Source organism: Mus musculus, chromosome X (genome assembly GCF_000001635.26).
Source record: "Mus musculus strain C57BL/6J chromosome X, GRCm38.p6 C57BL/6J".
Lineage (NCBI taxonomy): Eukaryota > Metazoa > Chordata > Mammalia > Rodentia > Muridae > Mus > Mus musculus.
In genome coordinates this window covers 23307089-23331048 of record NC_000086.7, presented here as the reverse complement: position 1 = coordinate 23331048, position 23960 = coordinate 23307089, and the positions used below count along the sequence as shown (strand labels likewise).

The 23960-nt window shown below is 36.6% G+C and overlaps 1 protein-coding gene across 10 annotated transcripts in view; it reads left to right on the top strand.

Moving 5' to 3' along the window:
- The window catches only part of Klhl13 (kelch-like 13), a 145891-nt gene that overhangs the window by 34113 nt on the left and 87818 nt on the right, over nt 1–23960 (top strand). For all 10 annotated transcript variants that reach the window (NM_026167.4, NM_001381896.1, NM_001381892.1 and 7 more), the window contains one exon: nt 15848–15919. In NM_026167.4, coding sequence (NP_080443.1) covers nt 15870–15919 — 50 coding nt within the window. In that variant the 5' untranslated portion in view covers nt 15848–15869. The remainder of the gene's footprint in view (nt 1–15847; nt 15920–23960) is intronic.

Genomic DNA, 23960 nt, shown 5'->3' with positions numbered 1-23960 from the left:
CTGTGATTCATCCAATAGCTGACTGTGAGCATTCACTTCTGTGTTTGCTAGGCTCCGGCATAGTCTCACAAGAGACAGATCTATCTGGGTCCTTTCAGCAAAATCTTGCTAGTGTATGTAATGGTGTCAGCGTATCATGTGAGTTCTTTTGTGATTGGGTTAACTCACTCAGGATGATGCCCTCCAGGTCCATCCATTTGCCTAGGAATTTCATAAATTCATTCTTTTTAATACCTGAGTAGTACTCCATTGTGTAAATGTACCACATTTTCTATATACATTCCTCTGTTGAGGGTCATCTGGGTTTTTTCCAGCTTCTGGCTATTATAAATAAGGCTGCTGTGAACATAGTGGAACATGTGTCCTTCTTACCGGTTGGGACATCTTCTGGATATATGCCCAGGAGAGGTATTGTGGGATCCTCCAGTAGTACTATGTCCAATTTTCTGAGGAACCGCCAGACTGACTTCCAGAGTGGTTGTACAAGCTTGCAATCCCACTAACAGTGGAGGAGTGTTCCTCTTTCTCCACATCCTCGCCTGCATCTGCTGTCACCTGAATTTTTAATCTTAGCCGTTCTGGCTGGTGTGAGGTAGAATCTTAGGGTTTTTTTGATTTGCATTTCCCTGATGATTAAGGATGTTGAACATTTTTTTCAGGTGCTTCTCTGCCATTTGGTATTCCTTAGGTGAGAATTTTTGTTCATCTCTGAGCCCTATTTTTTAATGGGGTTATTTGTTTTTCTGGAGTCCAGCTTCTTGAGTTCTGTATATATATTGGATATTAGTCTCCTATCTGATTTTAGGATAGGTAAAGATCCTTTCCCAATCTGTTGGTGGTCTTTTTGTCTTATTCATGGTGTCTTTTGCCTTGCAGAAGCTTTGCAACTTTATGAGGTCCCATTTATAGATTCTTGATCTTACAGCACAAGCCATTGCTGTTCTATTCAGGAATTTTTTCCCTGTACCCATATCTTCGTGGTTTTTCTCTACTTTCTCCTCTATAAGTTTCAGTGTCTCTGGTTTTACGTGGAGTTCCTTAATCCACTTAGATTTGACCTTAGTACAAGGAGATAGGAATGGATCAATTCAGATTCTTCTACATGATAACCGCCATTTGTGCCAGCACCATTTGTTGAAAATGATGTCTTTTTTTCCACTTTTCCTGTTTTTCTTTAAGGACTTCTACCTGTTTGGTTGTGTTTTCCTGTTTTACTTTAAGGACTTGTAACTCTTTAGCAGTGTTCTCCTGTATTTCTTTAAGTGAGCTATTAAAGTCCTTCTTGATGTCCTCTACCATTATCATGAGATATGCTTTTAAATCTGGGTCTAGCTTTTCAGGTATGTTGGGGTGCCCAGGACTGTCTGAGGTGGGAGTGCCGGGTTCTGATGATGGTGAGTGGTCTTGGTTTCTGTTAGTAAGATTCTTTCGTTTGCCTTTCGCCATCTGGTAATCTCTGGAGTTGGTTGTTATTGTTGTCTCTGGTTAGAGCTTGTTCCTCTCATGATTCTGTTAGCCTCTATCAGCAGACCTGGGAGACTTTCTCTCTCCTGAGTTTCAGTGGTCAGATAACTCTCTGCAGGTAAGCTGTTCTATTGCAGGGAAGGTGTACAGATATCTGGCATTCCAACCTGCCTCCTGTCAGAAGATGAAGGCCCGAAATAGGGCCTGACCAGAAGCTGTTAGCTTCTGTAGTCCACACTCTCACCTGAGCAGACTAGTCTTGGAGGGATCCGGGAACCAAGTTGGCTCCCCCAGGTGCTCTGGCAAAGCTCTCCTGGGTGGGGCCAACACCTCTCCTCTGGCAGGGAAGATGCCTGGATGTCTGGAGCTCAAAATGGGGTCTGTCTTAGAAGCTGTCCTCTAGGGACCTTGGGGGTGTCCGCCGACTCAGCGCCCAGGTGATCTGGTGCTGGCACTGACAGGAAGGGATTTGTGACCCTGGTTAGGCAGGCTTTTCTGCTTCTTTAATGCTGTCTCAGGTCCTGCTAGAGATTGGATTGGAACAGAAGTTGTGTTCCACTCACTGGCGGTTCTAAAATTGTGTGGAGAGTCCACTAGGGGGCCTTGGGGGTGTCCGCTAACTCCCTTGAAGTGAGTTTTAAACAAAAGACTGACTTGAGAATAGAATTATAGCAATTAAAAAAAATCAGAGTGCAGTTTGCAGAATTAATTAAAAGGAAAGAAGCCTTGAGGCTAGGGGTTTAGCAGACTAATACAAATTAAGATCTAATAAAGAAAAGAGAGAGGGGGACAGATGAACTTGACTGGCAATCAAAGATTTCAGACCTTGTGATGGATGAGGGAGTGAGAAATTAGAGAGGAGTAAAGGCTTGAGCTCGTGTGTTCCTTGGTATGAGAAGTGTTTTGTTTCTAGTGCCAGAGAATGCAGGAGCCTGAGAGGGAAAATTAAATTGTTTAGCTAATGTGAGTAGTTAAAATTTGGGCATCATACAATTAAGAATTTGGGCATGTACCTCAGCAAGAGTCGCTTGGCATGTCAGAGGCCCTGGGATCAGTTTTACAGTAAGACAAAAAAAAAAAATTAATTAGTTTCAGTTGTGTGTGCTGTGTGACTTACCTAGTAAACAGTTGAATGGTCCTGGTGCTGGAGCGATGGATCAGTGGTTAAAGTCACTTGTTGCTCTCTCAGAAGACCCAAGTTCAGTTCCCAGAAGTTTTCAAGGTAGCTCATAACTATCTATAACTACAGTTTCAGGGGATCTGGTGCCCTCTTCTGGCCACTTTTGGGCACTGCATATTTATGGTGCACTTTCCATACATTCAGGCAAAACAGAAGAGGAAGAAAAAAATGTTATAAAACTAGCTTTGAGGGTAGCTTGATGACCTTGGTTGATAAAGCAGTTCATCTAGGGCATTGTTTTGTACTGACTGGATTGCCAGTCATTTTCATGAGGCTTCACTGCTATAAAACTAGCAGTCATAATAGATACTCAGTTGACATTGTTGCATTCATGTTTCAATGTGCTTTTTTTAAACTTCCCTAAGAAATCTAACTTCTTATATCTCCTTATGCCTTGCCAAAGTGTTTTTGTTTTTGTTTAATTATTTTTTATTTTTTGCCGGCTACAGCAGTCTGCTAGGTTCTGTTTATATGTATATTTATTGGGAAAGGCTTATTAAAATAGTTAGGAGTTTCTAATTTTGTTTTTATTTGGGCAATATGGATTTTAGCATCAGTAATTATGGTAGTTTTATAACATTTTTTTCCTCTTCTGTTTCTTCTTTCATGGTGTGTTGAAATTTCACTTTTAGTTTAGGTTACTTGTAACTGGTTTAGAAAGAAGATACCACACATACAAATCACATACACATGGACACATATGCCACACACACCACACAATTTAAGAAAATTGATATATAAAATATTAAAAAATATTACAAACTTACTTCTTAATGAGTTTTAATTTAAATACATTAAAATTTAGTTACCCATGGATAGGGAAGGAGAGGCATATAGGAGACTCATATTACTAAATTTTTGTTTAGGTAGCTACTTAATCTATGTCATTTTATTCCACCTTTATTTCCACCCTTTAAGAAGTATTATTATTATTCTAGAAACAAGGAAGAGAAATTAAAGTGCAGGAAAAATATCCAGTAAATATATGACAAGACTAAGAATTGGTCTCCCTTTCCCAAATTTTTCCAATTTTTTATTAGATATTTTCCTCATTTACATTTCAAATGCTATCCCAAAAGTCCCCTATACTCACCCTCCGCCCTGCTCCCTACCCACCCACTCCCACTTCTTGGCCCTGGTGTTACTCTGTACTGGGGCATATAAAGTTTACAAGACCAAGGGGCCTCTCTTCCCAATGATGGCCGACTACGCTAGCTTCTGCTACATATGCAGCTAGAGACACGAGCTCTGGGGCTACTGGTTAGCTCATATTGTTGTTCCACCTATAGGATTGCAGATTCCTTTAGCTCCTTGGGTACTTTCTCTAGCTCTTCCATTGGGAGTCCCGTGTTCCATCCAATAGCTGACTGTGAGCATCCACTTCTGTGTTTGCCAGGCATTGGCATAGCCTCACAAGAGACAGCTATATCAGGGTCCTTTCAGCAACATCTTGCTGGCATATGCAATAGTGTCTGTGTTTGGTGGCTGATTATGGGATGGATCCCCGGTTGGGGCAGTCTCTGGATGGTCCATCCTTTTGTCTCATCTCCAAACTTTGTCTCTTTAACTCCTTCCATGGGTATTTTGTTCCCAATTCTAAGGAAGGATGAAATATCCACACTTTGGTCTTCCTTCTTCTTGAGTTTCATGTGTTTTGCAAATTGTATCTTGGGTATTCTAAGTTTCTGGGCTAATATTCACTTATCTGTGAGTGCATATCATGTGTGTTTTTTTGTGATTGGGTTACCTCACTCAGGATGATATCCTCCAGGTGCATCCATTTGCCTAAGAATTTTATAAATTCATTGTTTTTAGTAGCTGAGTAGTACTCCATTGTATCCATTCCTCTGTTGAGGGACATCCGGGTTCTTTCCAGCTTCTGACTATTATAAATAAGGCTGCTATGAACATAGTGGAGCATGTGTTCTTCTTACCAGTTGGAACATCTTCTGGATATATGCCCAGGAGAGATATTCCTGGATCCTCCAGTAGTACTATGTCCACTTTTCTGAGGAACTGCTGGACTGATTCCCAGAGTGGTTGTACAAGCTTGCAATCCCACCAACAATGGAGGAGTATTCCTCTTTCCCCATATCCTCGCCATCATCTGCTGTCACTTGAATTTTTGATCTTAGCCGTTCTGACTAGTGTGAGGTGGAATCTCCACTCGAATTTTTGATCTTAGCCATTCTGATTAGTGTGAGGTGGAATCTCAGGGTTGTTTTGATTTGCATTTCCCTGATGATTAAGGATGTTGAACATTATTTCAGGTGCTTCTCGGCCATTCAGTATTCCTCAGTTGAGAATTCTTTGTTTAGCTCTGTGCCCCATTTTTAATGGGGTTATTTGTTTTTCTGGAGTCCAGCTTCTTGAGTTCTTTGTAGATATTGAAAATTAGTCCCCTATCAGATTTAGGGTTGGTAAAAAGCCTTTCACAATCTGTTGGTGGCCTTTTTGTCTTATTGACAGTGTCTTTTGCCTTACAGAAGAGTTACAAATTTATGATGTCCCATTTGTCGATTCTCGGTCTTATAGCACAAGCCATTGCAGTTCCATTCAGGAATTTTTCCCCTGTGCCCATATCTTCGAGGATTTTCCCCACTTTCTCCTCTATAAGTTTCAGTGTCTCTGGTTTTATGTGGAGTTCCTTGATTCACTTAGACTTAAGCTTTGTACAAGGAGATAAGGATGGATCAATTCGAATTCTTCTACAGGATAACTGCCAGTTAAGCTAGTGCCATTTGTTGAAAATGCTGTCTTTTTTCCACTGGATGGTTTTAGATCCTTTGTCAAAGATCAAGTGACCATAGGTGTGTGGGTTCATTTCTGGGTCTTCAATTCTATTCCATTGGTCTACCTGTCTGTCACTGTACCAGTACCATGCAGTTTTTATCATAATTGCTCTGTAGTACAGTTTGAGGTCAGGCATGGTGATTCCCCTACAAGGCTGAGATTTAAGGTCATGTTTGCATATTTATGAATCCTTCCTGCCTAATCTACTATTAGGAAGCATTTTGAGTATTTTAAAATGTTTAATTAGTCAGTCGATTAAGTAATTGATGATGATGATGATGATGATGATGGTGTGTGTGTGTGTGTGTTTATACAATGAGCCTGAAGAGATGTTTTCTGGTAACTGAATTGATGAAAGAACACTGTGGTCTAGTAACCCCCTGAACCTCCTGCCCTTCCAAGCTTATGAATAAAACCCTCTCAGAAGAGCTTATAGCCTGGAGGGCATCATCCTGAGTGAGGTAACCCAATCACAAAGGAACTCACACAATATGTACTCACTAATAAGTGGATATTAGCTCAGAAACTTAGGGTACCCAAGACATAAGATACAATTTGCTAAACGCATGAAACTCAAGAAGAACGAAGACCAAAGTTTGGACACTTTGCCCCTTCTTAGAATTGGGAACAAAACACCCATGGAAGGAGTTACAGAGACAAAGTTTGGATCTGTGTCGAAAGGATGGACCATCTAGAACCTGCCATATCCAGGGTTCCATCCCATAATCAGCTTCCAAATGCTGACACCATTGCATACACTAGCAAGATTTTGCTGAAAGGACCCAGATAGAGCTTTCTCTTGTGAGACTATGCTGGGGCCTAGCAAACACAGAAGTGGATGCTCATAGTCAGCTATTGGATGGATCACAGGGCCCCCAATGGAGGAGCTAGAGAAAGTACCCAAGGAGCTAAAGGGATCTGCAACTCTATAGGGGGAACAACAATATGAACTAACCAGTACCCCGGAGCTGTTGACTCTAGCTGCATATGTATCAAAAGATGGCCTAGTCGGCCATCACTGGAAAGAGAAGCCCATTGGACTTGTAAACTTTATATGCCCCAGTACAGTGGAATTCCAGGGCCAAAAAGTGGGAGTGGGTGGGTAGGGGAGTGGGTGGGAGGGTATGGGGGACTTTTGGGATAGCATTGGAAATGTAAATGAGGAATATACCTAGTAAAAAGTATTAAAAAAAAAAGAAGAAGAGCTTATAGGCAAGGATCTACAGAAGCTGCTCTGCTTGTTTTCTTGTCTGTGTACTTGACACTATTGTAAATGTGTGGTAACAATTTCACCATATCTGGAACAGAATGAGAGACTTGCAGTAGCTGTCTAATGTTAGTCACTAAGCACCTGGATTTTTCAGGGGTCATTAAAGTGATGAATCAATACTTAAAAATAGCTGAAGCTTCTGCATTTGGGAAAGAGACGTTTTTTGTCCATATATTCTAAACATTAATGCTACCTAAATTTAGGATTGAGGGAATAGAGGAATGCTGACCTTTCTTTTTTTAGGCTAAACAAACAGAACGAAGAAAGCAAAGACTGTCTAAACTTTATGGAGAAGTATTTTAAGCTTTTCATGTTTATATACTTGAAACTTGGTATTTCTAATTCCATATTTTTAATGTGAAAATAAGGTATACTTTAGAAATTTTTGTTGAAGACCACTGTTTATAGTGTGAATTAGTTTTCACAGCTACAAAAACAAATTTAAGTTATCTACTGTTGATGTTATAGAAGCAAAACTATCCTTCAATGTACATTTTTATCTTCATTAATTATAGATCAACCTAAATAGCCTTGCCCAATAAAAAGAGTAATTTGCCTGTGCATTTCAGACTTAATCTGAAAATATTAAACCCACCACCACATGATTTGTTATATAAATCATAAAATTACTGATTTTGTGGTAAAGAATATGAGTGAAAGTCCTTACAAAATATTATATTGTGCCTTTAAATTTTTTAAAGAGTATTTATTTATTTATTTAGGGCATAGGAGTGGGTGAAAATGTATGCTTGCCACATTGAACACATTGAACATATGTAGGTCAGAGGACAGCTTGAGAGAGTCAGTTCTCACCACCATGTGCGCTTTGTAATCAGTCTGTTCAGGGATGTGTCAAGTAAGTAGCGAATGAAGAAATATTAGTAGGGCTAAAAAAGATAACAGCCTCACCAGGGCTCGATCTCCCACACTGAGGACACAGGTGACTTTCTCACATGTGATAAAATGTCCCTCTGTCTCATGAGTTAACTTATTTGATTTAAATTAAAATTTGATAATTTATTAAGAATTCTCACACAGTAGATAGAGCCTGGGGACTCTTATGGAAGAACAGGAGGAAGGATTGTGGCCTATAAGGGAATAGGAACTCCACAGGAAGACCAGCAGAGTCAAGTATCCTGGACCCTTGGCAAGCACCTTCATCCATTGAGTCATCTCTCTGGTTCTAAACCATTTTCTTTATTGCATCTCTGTTTTGTGTCAGACCTTAGAAAGACATTGTATCCACTAAATTGTATTCTTGATTTTCTACTTTTATAATTCTACTTACTTGTACTCACATACTTAATCTGTATTTAATATACATGTGTGATGTCAGTAGGATTTGCACTGACTATAGCCATTTTTCCAACCACTGGTTTTGTTTTTGTTTGTTTTTGTTTTTGTTTCTGTTTCTGTTTTTGTTTTTTAGGAGGATGGCCTTGGATGGGGTTTAGACAAAGTCTTGAACTCACAATTTGGATTAGGCAGATTTCCAACTAATGATTTCCTTGCCTTCCTTTACCTTTACCAAGTGTTGGATAATCTTATCCTCACAAACTTTTTGGAAATATTCATATTTATTCTTGAGTTCAACTGTCACAATCTCAATATAGCTAATAGATAATTATCTATCTGTCTGTCTGTCTGTCTGTCTGTCTGTCTGTCTGCCTGCCTGCCTGCCTGCCTATTACATTTTATCAAGATACTTCTCTGATCTCATACTAGTACTATGTATTAGAGTTAATGTTATTTTTCAATGCATTTTAATGGCAAATGGGAAAGCTTTCCCCTGTTTATTTTTCCTAATATATAGATTCTATAAATAGAACCTAATTATAGATTCAACCTTTAAAATATCAATGCTCTCTTTATTTATTATTTTTCTATTGTTGTGATGAAATACCATGACTAAAGCAACTTAGAGAAGAGTTTATTTGGGCTTACGGATCCAGAAGGTTAGGGTCTGTGATGGTATAGTGGAGGCAGGAGTCAACAAGAGCTGGATGTTTAGAGCAATAGCTAAGGGCTTACATCTTGTACTGCAAACACAAAGTAGAGAAAGGGAATAAAAAATGGTATGCAAGTTTAAGTTCTCAAAGCCTTTCTCCAGGGGCAGGAGAGATGGCTCAGCAGTTAAGAGCACTGACTGCTCTTCCAGAGGTCCTGAGTTCAATTCCCAGTAACCACATGGAAGCTCACAACCATCTGAAGTGGTATCTTATGCCCTCTTCTGGTGTGTCTGAAGACACAATAGAATAATACACACACACACACACACACACACACACACACACACACACACACACATAATCTCTTTAAAAAAAAACAAGCCTGCCTCCAATAATACTTCCTTCAACAAGGCCACATCTCCTTATCTTCCCCAAACAGTTCCAGCAACTGGAAACTTAGCATTTAGATGCCAAAACTACAGAGACAACTCCTTTAACTCCCCTCATTCTTTTCTCTAAGGAATTTATTGAAATTATATTGAGGAAAAAATAACTTCTATATGAATTTTAGCCTGTCTGTCCCTAGACAAGTTGTGCTTACATCCAATATTCATTTTCTCAGGTCCTTTTTCCTTTATGTACTTTAGTAAAAATGTGAAACTATATACCTTGAGGCTTTCTACATGCATACTACAAATTTTGTTATTTATGAGTAAGTGATCTTTTTCCATGGCATTTAGAATATGGCATTGATGGAATAAAACCAGTCCTTCTCTTTATAGGATCAACATTTTTACAGTGAGCCTCAACTCTGCCAGATTTTCAGATTATCCTTTTACACAATGCATAAGAAATATTGTGTTAGCTGTAAATCATTAGGCCTTAGTCTGTTATCCATGATTGTGTAGCAGTAGCATCCCTTGGGACCTTGTTAAAAATGCAGGTCCTCTGGACTCATTCCATCCTAAATGAATGAGAAACTGTATGTAGCACTCTGTATTTAACATGTCTCTAGGGGCTTCTTATGCTCAAGTTTGTAGAACACTGATACAAAGAATATTTCCTTTTATTTATATATTTCCTTGTAAGATATTGTAGCAGAATTCAGTGGAAACAAATTACTAATTTCTAAGAGTAAGAGGGAGGAAGAGATTATGGGATATGCATACTCTTTTTCATTTTCAGTTCCTTAATTAGAGTAAACAGGAAGGGGTGATATTTTGGTGATTAGCAGAAGTTTGTTTCAAATTGAGACATGATAGGCAATCAAAATTTCAAAGAGTGGAAGTGCAAGACATTGAGTTAGCTATGCCTGGCATTTGACACTCAATAGATGTTTGTTAAAAGAAAATTAGCCCCTTTAATAATAGAAGAATAGCCCCAATAACCTCTTGAAAAACAGATGATTTTCTTAATTGGAGTGCAATATAATCATCAACAAAAATGATCAGTTGTAGAATGACAAATGATTTTATAAACAACAATAAACTCCTAGGCATTCCTATATCAATTATGAGTAACAAAACTACAGACTATAAAGGAAAGAGTGGTGCTACTGTAACTGAATGTATATGGCATGTAATGGACAGCAAGATAGTAGTGACTGCGTGGTGATAACATGAGCGTATTGCCTCAGTGACTAGAGAAAATTATTTGAATATTTTTAAGAAGAGTGTGCCATCCACTCTGTCATTCCACCAAAGAAAACAAGAATTAGATGGAATTGTAGAAGTGTCATTCAAGTGGGAGTTTGGATCTAGAAATACTTGTAGTGTACTTTTCTGGACCCAAGAAGTTCAATGAAGTTGACAATGAGCTAACATCATTGAAACATCCCTAAATTTATGATAAGAGGAAAGAGTATTGGGATATGACCTCTTCCATGTTGCAGGTAGGGTTTAGCTATGAGCTTATATGATGGTTTATCATTCTGACTTTAAAGAAAGAAACAAAAACTAGAGATAGAACTTAGTGCTTCATATATGGTACACAGTGATGTACCTCTGGAATACATCCCCAGCCCACTCTCTGACATTTTAAAATCTACCCTTTGTGTATACATTATGGCTTCTGGTTTTAGGTTTTTATGGGATTGCTGTGTATGTGCATGTGCATGTCTCTATATTTATATGTGTTTCCTGTGCTCCTTTTTGGCTTTTTTCTTTGCTTATTTTGTCGTATTTTATTTGTTTTTTATTTATATTAACGTATCTTATTTTATTTTATTATTATCCCTTAAGAGTCTTTTGATTTCTAATGAGAGTCAGTGAGGGAGTAGATCTGGATTGGATAAGAATTGGGAGGAGTAGAAGGAGGAGAAATTATAATCAGAATGAGAAGTTTTTGCTTTTGTTTTTGTTTTTCCCCTCTTGTCTTTTTTTCTCTTTTGTTTTTTTTGGAGCGATTGAAGAAGTTCAAGACATGGTCTCATAATGTCACTCAAACTGGCCTCAAACTCATAATCCTTTACTCTCTGGGTTCTAGGATCATAGGCATGTACCAACATTTAGGACAGCTCAAGTGCATCTGTTTATTTACTGTGCCCGTCCCTCTCTCTGATGTCTTTAATTTTTTTCCCTTTTTTCTTCCCTGATCTAATTGTCACTGAGAGTTGTTCAGTTTCCATGAATGTGTAAGCTTTCTGTTGGTTCTGTTGTTGTTAAAGTCCACCTTTAATCCATAGTGGTAGATAAGATACAGGAGTTATTTCAATCTTCTTATATCTGTTGATACTTGCTTTGTGACTGACTATATGATCAGTTTTCAAGAAGGTCCCATGAGATGCTGAGAAGTATATTATTTTGCGTTTGAGTGAAGTGTTCTGTAGATATCTGTTAGATCCATTTTGATTCATAACATCTTTTAGTGTCATTATTTCTCTGTTTAGTGTCTGTCTAGATGACCTGTTCATTGGTGAGAGTGTGGTATTGAAGTCTCCCACTATTAATGTGTGGTGTTTAATATGTGCTTTAAGGTTTAGTAATGTTTCTTTTGTGGATGTGGGAATACTTGCATTTGGGGTATAGCTATTCAGAATTGAGATGTCCTCTTGGAGAAGTTTTTCCTTTGAGTATAAAGTGTTCTTTCCAATCTCTTTTGATTAATTTTGGTTGAAAGTCTATTTTGTTAAATATTAGAATTACTATTCTAGCTTGGTTCTTGGGTCTGTTTCCTTGAACAATCTGTTTCCAGTCCTTTACTGTGAGGTAATATCTGTTTTGTGTTTCTTGCATGTAAAAGAATGATGGATCCTTTGTTTGCCTCTTTCTGTTGGCCTGTGTCTTTTTATTGGAGAATTAAGTTCATTGACATTGAGAGGTGTTGTAGATGGGCCTGGTGCTGTTTGTATTTTGATGCTAATTCTCCTCTTCTGGGAGGGGCTTTGGACAAGGAGTAGTCAAGTACTCAGGTGACTTCTTGTGAACCAATCTCCTAATGAATAAAGGAGCCAACCACTGGCCAAGTAGGCAGGACATAGAAGAGAAGAGGACTTAGTAGAGAATGAGGAGAGGGTTAGAGGCTTTGGGAATAGGGATAGCATATAGGGATAGCATAAAAGCAAGATGTAGTTGCTAGAGATTCCTGGTATCATTGCAGATCCACCAGAATTTGCCACTGGAAGAATAAGATTTAATATGGCGGGGCTGGCGAGATGGCTCAGTGGTTAAGAGCGCTGACTGCTCTTCCAAAGATCCTGAGTTCAAATCCCAGCAACCACATGGTGGCTCACAACCATCCATAACGAAATCTGATGCCCTCTTCTGGAGTGTCTGACGACAGGTACAGTGTATTTACATATAATAAATAAATTTTAAAAATATTAAAAAAAAGATTTAATATGGCTTACAAGATTAGGTTTTAGATGTTGCACCCAGTGATTGTGTTACCATTGTTTCTGAGCTAAGTTTGTGTGTGTGTGTGTGTGTGTGTGTTGTGTTGTGTGTGTGTGTGTGTGTGTGTGTTTTCTTCTCATGGCAATTCAACTGGGTTCTAGAGAGAAAGGTATGGCAGCAAATCGTGTGTTTGCCTGATGTGCATCAAAAATGCCATGAGGGCTTTAAAGCATGGGGCTGGTGTGGTAGTGACCTGCCAATGGGAACCTTGTGAGCTGGGTAGAGATTTTGGAGTTCTGAGTCAGAGTCTACATGAGACAAAAACAGGTCGGCCATTGCCTGCCAGTGCATGGCCGTCCAGCCACATAGGGCAGAGAATTGCCAGCAGTAGCGCAGGAAGCCTGCCTGTCAACAAGAGTTTTGTTTCTACTGGGTTGCTAGGTGTTATGGCAGCTGACTACAGGGTGATGCGTGGAGCTGGCATGGCAGTGATCCACCAAGAGAACTTGGGAGCTCCGGCCCAGATAGACCACCAAATTGAGATCACCAAGCTGGAGACATGTGGCATGCTGGGCCAGTAGAGTGGGAAGCCTGCCAGTCATTTTCTAATATTAACTGCAACAGAGAGATATTAATGACTAATGATTGTAAATTTCTGTTATTTCGATGTTGGTGCTAGTTGTATGTGTGTGTGCATGTATGCGTGCCGGCGTGCTCGCACACACACACTTCCCATCTTTTGGTTTTGCTGCTGTGAAATTATTTACACCAAGAAGGACAATTCATGCAGAAAATAAAATTATTCCTCACTATTCTGTAGAGTAGATTCTAAAATCAAGGCTCTAGGATCTTCTTGACTTATCATCCTGTGGGAGGTGTCTTAGTTTCAATTCTGTTGCTGTGAAGAGACAACAGGACCAAGGCAACTATTATGAAGGAAAACATTTAATTGGGGCTAGCTTACAGTTTCAGATGTTATGTCGATTGTCATTATGGAGGGAAGTATGGCAGCATGCAGGAAGACATAGTACTGGAGGAGCCAAGAGTTCTACATCTTGATCCACAGGTAGCAGAAAAGGAAGAAGCTCTGATTTCACACTGAACAGTTTCAACATAGGAGACCTCAAAGCCCACCTAACCAGTGACACACTTCCTTCCACAAAGCTAAATCTACTCCAAAAAAGCAACACCTCCTAATAGTGCCACTTCTTATAGCCAAAGATTCAAACACATGAGTCTATGAGGGCCATATCTATTCAAACCACTACCGTGATGAAAAGGAGAGGGGAGAGTTAAGTAAGAGTTTATTTAAAAGGACACCAAAGCTGATGTGCTAGCACAGCAGAAAGGTACTTGCTGCCAAGTTGGTTGTGTTGAGTTGAATCATGGGTGCTACAAGGTAGGAGAGCAGTTACTCCCACAATTTGACCCCTGCCTGACTTCTTTGTGCATGCCATGCATGTACTTCCTTTGCAACTAAAATTAAAACAACAACAAAAAATAAAATAAAATAAAATAAATAAAACCCACAAAACCAAAAGAACCAAACCAAAAAAGACATACAAGTGAAACGTATCATTTTATGAGGAATCCACTCCATGAAATTATCACTAATAATTGTGGTGTCCCCATGAGTCAAACCTATAACAAACCCAAACACCTCCCAGTACTACCACATGTGGGTTAAAGTTTTCCAACATAATGCTTTCAGAGGGGAATACACCTAAATGACAGCAAGGAGTTTGAATAAGTTTGCATGCTTAGCTTCATAACTTTATGGTTTATATCTATTTATTAGTGAAAAGGGGACTGTATTGCTCATCTTATTTATCTATGTTTCTAGTAGCAATCTGCGTACATTTGCTTTTTTGATGCTTTATCATTATTTCCTTTAAAAATACCCCATAGAGCCTAAGCAAAATTCAAACCTTACAACATCTCAAAATTCTCTCACTATTTGAAACTTTTTTTTCCATTTTTATTAGGTATTTTCTTCATTTGCATTTCAAATGCTATCCCAAAAGTTCCCTATATCCTCCCCCTACCCTCTGCTCCCCTACCCACCCCCTCCTACTTCTTGGCCCTGGTGTTCCCCTGTACAGGGGTATATAAAGTTTGCAAGACCAAGGGGCCTCTCTTCCCATTGATGACCGACTAGGCCATCTTCTGCTACATATGCAGCTAGAGACACGAGCTCTGGGGGTACTGGTTAGTTCATATTGTTGTTCCACCTATAGGGTTGCAGACCCCTTCAGCTCCTTGGGTACTTTCTCTAGCTCCTCCATTGGGGGTTTTAAAGAAAGGGTAAAACCTAAGTCATTTCATTTTGAGATTACTTGCAACAATGTAAGCAGAAAATATGATGTGAAAAAAGTACATGCTATATGGTGTTTTGATTTGTTTCCTATTTCAAGTTTATTAGAAACATGTCTAAGCAGAGTATATTCTTCCTTTTCTCCTGTTTCTTAAAAAAAAAAAAAAAAAAAAAAAACAACTGAAGAGGGCTTGGGAAGAGCCTATCTCCCATTTCCTATTTAATTATTTTGTCTGTAAACCTTCAGAGCAGGCACTTTTACAAAAAATAAATGAATAAACTGTATGTGACGCATCATACTTATATTGTGATAAGTTGACTTTATTAACAAGGAACATTAAAATAAAATATGCATTTTGGATCCCAACATACTCAAAATAAAGAGAATAAATAAATATGGAATATATATTCCATTTTTAAATTGACATTACTGTTGAAAAATAGATTTAAGGTTAGATCAATTTCCTAAAGTAAACAACTAAACCAAAACAACCATGAAACCAATTCCATTCATTTCAAGAAAAACAAAATTGCAACCTTGTGTTTAATATTTAAGATTTTAAGATGTTGTAAATTTATGCCCTGTATTTAGTGCAACTGCTTCTAAAAGCTTTGTGGGCTTCTCAGACTCTGAGTTCCCACATTAATATGGGAACTAGTGCTGTGTTTTGTATAACAAATATTTGCAGTAACCCTATGCATTTCATTTCTTTGTCTTACCTAACTTTCTACAGACTCCTTAAGCCTACTGATTCTGTTTTACCTAAATTCCTCTATATATGGTTGACTGTCTATATGCACATGTTATCTAACGGTTTCACATGAATTATCAATAATATTATTAGTGCTATTTAGTGATTCACCATTGTGTTTACAATATATTTAATTGTAAAATGATTCAATAATTTTCATAAGATGCATCATGGACAGTAGATACATGTATTTATATCTTAAATCTTTCATAACTTTTAAAGACAGCACAATTTTTAAAAGTCTTTGTACTGATCTTTATAATGAATTTTGGCTTTTTTTCTTCCTGAATAGGTCTGCTCAACCCTGAGAAGTGATGGATATTCTTCACAGAGGAGAATTGGTTGCTGCAATACTCCGCAACCGGTATTTATAGAAACAATTTACTTTATAAGTTATATAATCTCTCCTATTTTATATACTTAACATAGAAGGTAGATACTATTCTACACCTAGGTAAAAATAGAAATTATTTCTTAAGTAAATAAGAGAAGAACTGTCTAATCAGATAAAAATATTAGTGATACTGTGTTCTGAGCTAGTGAAAAAAAAACAGAGACTATACCAAGAAAACAATGGATATAAAATGTGAAGAGCTGTTATGTAGTCACTGAAGATTATGATTTAAAATCTTAATTCCAGTAGTATTATCTGTGAGTAAATATAATCATGGCTTAAGAGTAAAAGTCCCAATAAGATTTTCAAGTAGTACTTCCTGTGATTATGTACATATTTCTGTCATTAAAAATCCAGTTATATGCTTGCGAAGGAATTAATGTGAGCCATTTAGAGGTCCCTGAGGCAGATTAAGAATTTAAATTAATGGTTTAAAGAAAAATAGCCTTACTATGGTTTGCATGGTAAGTTCCAGATTAGCCAGACCTGTGGAAGACCCCCATCTCAAAAGGCCATAAAATAAAATATAACTAAAAGAAAAAATAGAAATAAATAACCTTGTTTATGCAGGTGTGGAAGAATATCTCTCCTAGTTGTTTGATTGCACAGTTTGGGGGAGGCATGGGAATAGCATATTCCACAGAATTCTCTATATCCTGGTTATTATTCATGGTAGGAGTATAGTTCTTGAGAAATGTTAACTGCTCTAAATGTCAGTTTCATCATTTGTAAAGTGGGGGCCATAATACTAATGTTACAACTGATTGTGGAGATGAAATACATGTAATATGGTATGTGTTTGCTTGTAATGTGTATGAGGATAGAGAGTTAGCAGGTTGGGCAAATAGTAAATGCTGTACAAGTGCTAGTATTATCAAAATGTTAATTATTAAATTATTTTAATTATTAAAATGTAGCACAAACACCACACAACATTTCCATTAATAATAGAAGCATATACATCTGCTGTCCTATAATATTATAATGCAAGTAAAAAGCCCTATGAATTCATCCTAATGACATAGGATAGCTCATTACTTATGTTTTGTGGAGATATTGGTAGTAATGTATACATTTTTCTGTTTTGTATAAATTTCCCTTATTGCAGTTGTGTGTTAGATATAATTAGTAATGATAATAAATAACTACATTATATGGTTGTATGTCCATTATACTATATTTTCAATATTATTTAGGAATTTATTTCTATTTATATATAAAATATTGGCTAAAAAATAGTACGTTGTGTTACACTGACAGTAACATCATGTGGAAAGTCTTTCCTAACAATGTCTCTTTGATTAGTGACTGACCATCTAAGTTTGTAGGAATGTATAGATGCATTGTGTGCTATGCACACACTGGTAAAATTAATGATCTATTTCACAAGGATGCATTGTCATCATTGAGTCACGATGTATTTGTGATTCTGAATTCTGAGATATTTTAAAATACAGTTGAATTGAGAGACAAAAATTGGAAAGGTTAAGGTAGAAAGAGAACATATACAAAGTCATGACTATTTTATATATAGCATATAAAAGGTTTTGCATAGTAATCCCAAAGTAATTGGAATGTACACTATCATATTTGGAAGGGTGTGATACTGATCCATACATCTGTAAGATGTATTTGCTTATTAATAACACTGAATTTAGCAAAATAATAAAAATAATTTGTGGGCATGTTGGGTAAAATGACAGAGGACACTCCAGTCCAGAAAGCAGGTAGGTTAACTGCAGATCTTCACCTCTCTCCTGTCTCCTTCAAATTCAATGCCCCAGTCACATCCCATTCTGTAGCAGACCATCTACTGCAATCTGCCCTACCCTCATCTCTTATCTCCAGTGAACCAAACATATTTTCTTCACAAAAAAATTCCCTCTACTCTGGGACTCTATGAAAAGGCCAAATCTGAGAAGACTAGGAATAATTTTTTTTTACCTGATCTTGATTTAACTTTGGTAAGTGCTATCTATATAGAAAATAATTCATTTCATTTAGATATTTTTCCAATTTTGTGAAGTACAGGATTTTGAAGTAAGACCTAATTTTTTTTTTAATTTCCTCAGGGTCTGCTATTATGTCTCCCTTTTCATTTCTGATTTTGTTAAATTGAGTACTGTCTTTCTGTCTTTTAGTTAGCTTGTCTATCTTGTTGATTTTCACAAAGAACTGGCTCTTAGTTTTGTTGATCCTCTGTATAGTTCTGTTTGTAATTGATTGATTTCGGCTCTGAGTTTGATTATTTCCTGTAGTCTACTTCCCTTGCATGTGTTTGCTTCCTTCCAGGTGTACTTTTAAATTGTTAGTATGAGAACTCTGCAATTTCTTTTTGAAGGCACCGCTTTCTCTTGGCACTTTCATTGTGTCTCATAATTTTGGATATGTTGTGACTTTATTTTCATTGAATTCTAGAAAGTCTTTGTTTTCTTTCTTTATTTCTTCTTTATCAGAGTATTCATAGATTAGGGAGTGGTTCAATTTCTATGAGTTTGTAGACTTTATATTGTTTCTATTGTTTTTGAAGTGCAGCTTTAACCCATAGAGGTATGATAAGATACAAAGTGTTCTTTCAATCTTCTTGTATCTGTTGAGGGTTGCTTTTTGACCAAGTATATGATTAATTTAGGAGAAGGTTCCATGAGGTGCTGAGAAGAAAGAATATTCTTTAGTGTTTTGGTGAAATATATATATATATTTCCATTTGAATCATAACCTCTGTTACTTTAATTATCTTTCTGTTTAGTTTTTGTCTGCATGACCTGCAAATTGGTGATATTTTGGTGGTGAATATAATTTAGTCTGTAGCAATGTTTCTTTTACAAATGTGGGTGCACTTGTGTTTGAGGCCTAGATGTTCAGAATTGAAACTTCATCTTGGTGAGTTTTTCCTTCAATAAGTATGAAGTATCCTCTTCATCTCTGTTGATAACTTTTGGTTGAAAGTCTAGTTTATTAGATATTAAAATGGCTACTCCAGCTTGTTTCTTGGGACCACTTGCTTGAAAAACCTTTCTCCAGCCTTTATTCTGAGGTAGTAACTATCTTTGTTGCTGAGGTGTGTTTCTTCTATGCAGCAAAATGATGGATCCTGTTTACATATTTACTGTGTTAGCCTGTGTCTTTTTATTGGTGAATTGGTTGAAAGCTATTAATGACCAATGATTGTTAGTTCCAATGTTGGTGGTTTTAGTTAGTGTGTATGTGTGTGTGTTTCTTTTATTTTGGTGTTGCTATGAAATTGTTAATTTCTTGTGTTTTCTTGGAAGTATTTATCCTCTTTGGAGTGGAGTTTTCCTTCTAGTATTTTATGTATGGGTGGATTTGTGGATAAATATTGTTTGAATTTGGATTTTTCTTGAAATATCTTGTTTTCTCCCTCTTTGATGATTGAAAGTTTTACTGCATATAGCTGTCTAGGTTGGCATCTGTGGTTTTTTAGCTTTTGTCTCTCTGTTGAGAAGTTGGGTGTAATTCTGATGTCTGCCTTTGTATGTCACCTACCATTTCCCCCTTGCTGCTTTTAATGTTCTTTCTTTGTGATGTACATTTTGTTTTTGTGTTTTGATTATTATGTGACAGGAGGATTTTCTTTTCTTATATGTTCATATGCATCTCTTTTTTATGTTAGGAAAGCTTTCTTCTATGATTTGGTTGAAAATATCATCTGGGCCTTGGAGCTAGGACTCTTTATCTTCTTCTATTATTATTATTCTTAGGTTAAGTATTTTCATGGTGTCTCAGATTTTCTGGATGTTTTATGTCAGGAATTTTTCAGATTTAACATGGTCTTTGATTGATGTATGAGTTTCTTCTATTGTTTCTTCTACACCTCAGATTCTCTCTCTCTTTTTTTTTTTTTTTTTTTTTTTTTGTCCTGTATTCTTTTCGTGATGCTTGCTTTTTTGTTCCTGTTTTCTTCCCAGGTATTCGATCTCTAGGATAATACAGGATTTTTCTATGTATCCTTGGCTATCCTGAAACTCACTCTGTAGTCCAGTCTGGCCTCTTCCTCCAGAGTGTTGATATTAAAGGCTAAAGGCATGCACCACAACTGACTGGCTTAAACAACTCTATTTAAGGAACAACAAAAAAGGTCATCACCACCATTATTTAATAATACCTATACATTCTGTCTAGGGTTAAAAAAAAGTGACAAAATATCCTATTTTTGAATGCTAAATAATCTCGAAAAACTAGATGTATACAAAAGAATGAACCTGCAATCTTATACCAATCATAAAAATAATCCCCAAATGAATAAAACACTTAAGCATAAAATCTGAGGCAATACAATTCCTAGATGGAAATGTTGATAAAACCCTCTTTGATATTGGTGACATTAGCATTGATTTTGATGTAACATTAAAAGCTAGGCAACTGAATAAAAATATGAACTAGTTCAGACTACACAACAAAATTTTGTGTGGGAGCTAGAGAGATGACTCAGTGGTTAAAAGCACTTACTGATCTTGCAGAAGAGCCAGATTCCATTTCCAGTATCCATATGGTAGCTTACAAGCATATGTAACTCCAGTTCCAGGGGTTCTGAGGCTTTGTTCATATCTACAACGACACTAAACATTCATGTGGTACATATACATGCATACAAGCAAAATCCACATAAAAGGAAAATAAATAAGTTATTTCACAAAAAAATAGGACAAAGAAAACAATCAACAAAAAATGGAAAGACAGATTGACAGAAAGTCTTAGAAAAACAAAGGATATGTTTTAGAAAGGATGTAGGGATTATTATAAGGAAGCCTATATATTATATTAGTAGGGATATATATATATATATATATATATATATATATATTCATGCCATTATGGAAAAGAGTATATGTAGGTTTTTCAAAAAGCAACACAGAAGTACTTCTATGTGAATCAGATATCCTCCTGTTTAGCATATGTGATGAGAAAATGAAGTATACAACTTTTTGAGAGGTATCTTTATATCCATGTTAATTGTAGCATCATTCACAATTGCCAAGAGGTAGAAAACTACTTTTATTATAGTAATGGACTGTTATCTTTAATATAATGAATTTTTTCTATGTAAAGTTACAGTCGAGAAGTCTCCATTCTCTTTTTAAAGGGGCATAGCCATTGTCAACAACATGGATAAATCAGGAGACATTTCACTTAGTGAAATGACACAGTTACCAGTCTTACTGTGGGATCTAAGAAAACAAAAATAAACAAACTCAGAGATGTAGAATGGTAATGATGGACAGGGAGTAGGAAGAAATGGGGATAAATGAGTCATAGAGTACAAATTTATCCTTAGGTAATTTTTAGAGTTTTGGAGGTGTGAAGTACAGCTTTAGCATAATAGTTGATACTGCAGTATTTGATGAAAATTTGACAGGAGTGTAGATCTTAGAAGCTTTCACCAAAGATGACAGATATGGACAATGAAGGAAATTTTCTTAGTTAGGGTTTTATTGCTGATAAGAGAAGCCATGACCAAAGCATCTCTTTAAAAGTAAAACATTTAATTGGGGCTGGGTTATAGTTTCAGAGATTTAATCCATTATCATCATGGTGGAAAACATGGCAGCATGCAGGTGGACATGATAAAAGAGAAGGAGCTGAGAATTCTACATTGTGACCCACAGGCAACCACGTGGAGACTGTCTTCTACAGACAGCCAGAAGCAGATTGTGTATCACACTGGGTGTAGCTTGAGCATAGGAGACATCAAAGCCTAGTCCTACAGTGACACACTTTCTTCAACAAGGACACACCTATTCCAAAAAGGACACACCTCCTAAGAGTGCCACTCCCTATGGCCAAGCATTGAAACACATGAGTCTATGGGAGCCGTACCTCGTCAAAACAACCAAAGAAATATTAATTTATTTGGGTATTAATAATTATTTCACTGTGAATGGGACCATGTATATTAAAACACCATGATATATACCTTAAATGTATACCATAAATGATATAAATAGATGATGGGAAGATGTATTCATATACCTATGAATGTTACACAAGATTTTAAAATAATCCATAAAGGACTATAAAAAGCACTTTGATGTAAATAAAAAATAAAATATCAGTATTTTTTATTTGTCTTAGTAGTGGCTACTTCAAATTTCCAAGGAAAAACTTTTTACTAAAATAGCCATCAAGCATAAATATTTGGAAAAATCTCAAATATAGTTCTCAGAAGTAAAGCAGAATACTTATATAACACACCAGCATCTAATTATAAGACTAAAACTGCTAGTCAAAGATAGATGTCTCCCTAGATCATTGTGTGGATTCTATGACATTCTCTTAAAGCTTAAGAAGATGCCTGATGTTGACTCTCATGTGCAGTAGGGGATGCAAAATTTGAACCATATCTGTGGAACTGTAAGGGGGCAAAGTTAATGATTTATGCTGTCAAGGGAAAAATAAAGAGGATTGGAAGAAGTGGGAGAAGGCCAAATTAAGAAGCTTTTGATGTGTGAAGGAACTGCTGCATGTGCTGTGTTGCATGCACTCTGTTTTGTTGTATGAATGTGAACTAACCAAAACCTGTAGGACTTACTGACACTTTCAAAAGGAGAGATGATAGCTGTGTGAAATATTCGTGGAAGGAAGGCTGGAAATAGTTTTTGAGACCAGGTACCTATTGTAGCAGTCAAAGTGAGATGTGGAAGAACCCAATGGTTGACAGTGAAAATGAAGGAATGGCCTTGTGGAATATTTAGGTTATATTTGGAAGCATTCTGTGGTGACCTGGAGTCACCTACTTAGACTTACTTACTTACTTAGACCTACTTAGAATAATTTTGAAATTTAGAACATGACTGTGCCAACAAGGTAGTCCTCTTGTTTTGGTCCCAATGCAACCTATTTTTCAGTACTCTGGTCAAATCCCATGCCCTGTGATCAGCCAGATGGTCCAAGAGGGTCTCTTGGCTTCGGACTCATTTAATACATTTATTTTCACATTGAAGCAATTTTTACCTTGTTGATACCTATGGCGTTGTTCACTGAACTGTTTCAGAGCATGATTAACTTACTAAATTCATTTGATGTCATTTACACTATGATATTGCACAGTGGATTCTCAATAAATACACAAATTGAATCACTGATGACAAATCATTCAATGCTGGTAACTTTGGTTAGAGGGTATAAGGGCATTTGCATCTATTTCTTCCAGTCAGCCATCTTGTTACAATTAAGGAACTGGATGTTGGCAGTCTTTAAAAGTGAGGTAAAGTAATTGAGTTTAGATTCTAGAAATGGCTCAGATTTGTTTTCAGTTCTTTTTCACATATTTTTCCTTTGTGGCTCAGATATTTTAACTGGTATAATATGTAATCACGTCTTTCCCATTCTGTTTCTGTGGTAGAAACTAGACTGTTTTTGCTAATTAGACCTGCTTCCAGGATGCCTGCCTCGCTCAGTTTGATTATGTGAATTGCCTTACATAATCTATAAATATAATTTTACTTATACATTTCTCAAAAATTTTAGTCTATTAGTGAAATTTATGTTTTTATATTAATTTTTTATTTTTTCAGGTTCCTGACTTTTTGTTCTGATTGAGCTTATGAGCTTAATTGCCTTATATATAAGACTTGAATTAATTTTTGTATCATCCCGTTAAGGAGCAGTTATTAGTTCTTCTACTTTAATTTAGAGCCCTGTTTTGTTATTTTTTTCCTATGTTTATAGACCTTTTTCACAAGGCTAGTATATTGTAACATCTTTGTATGCTTTTCTCATTTCTTCTATTTTCATATGAGAAGTTCCCTAATGAGTGAAACAACTACACTAATAATAATTTCATAATAATATAGGATGTCAGATGAACACAGGGCAGGGCTGAAGCCAGATGATGTTTTAAAATATTCAGCACTTATTAGTTTCAAGGTGTACACTCCTATAAAATATGAAGGTTAGAGTTATTAGCCTTTCATCTTGAGTTAAAATCTATAATCATACCTATATAGTATATATAATTTTGCTATATACATGTAATTTTGTTATATATATA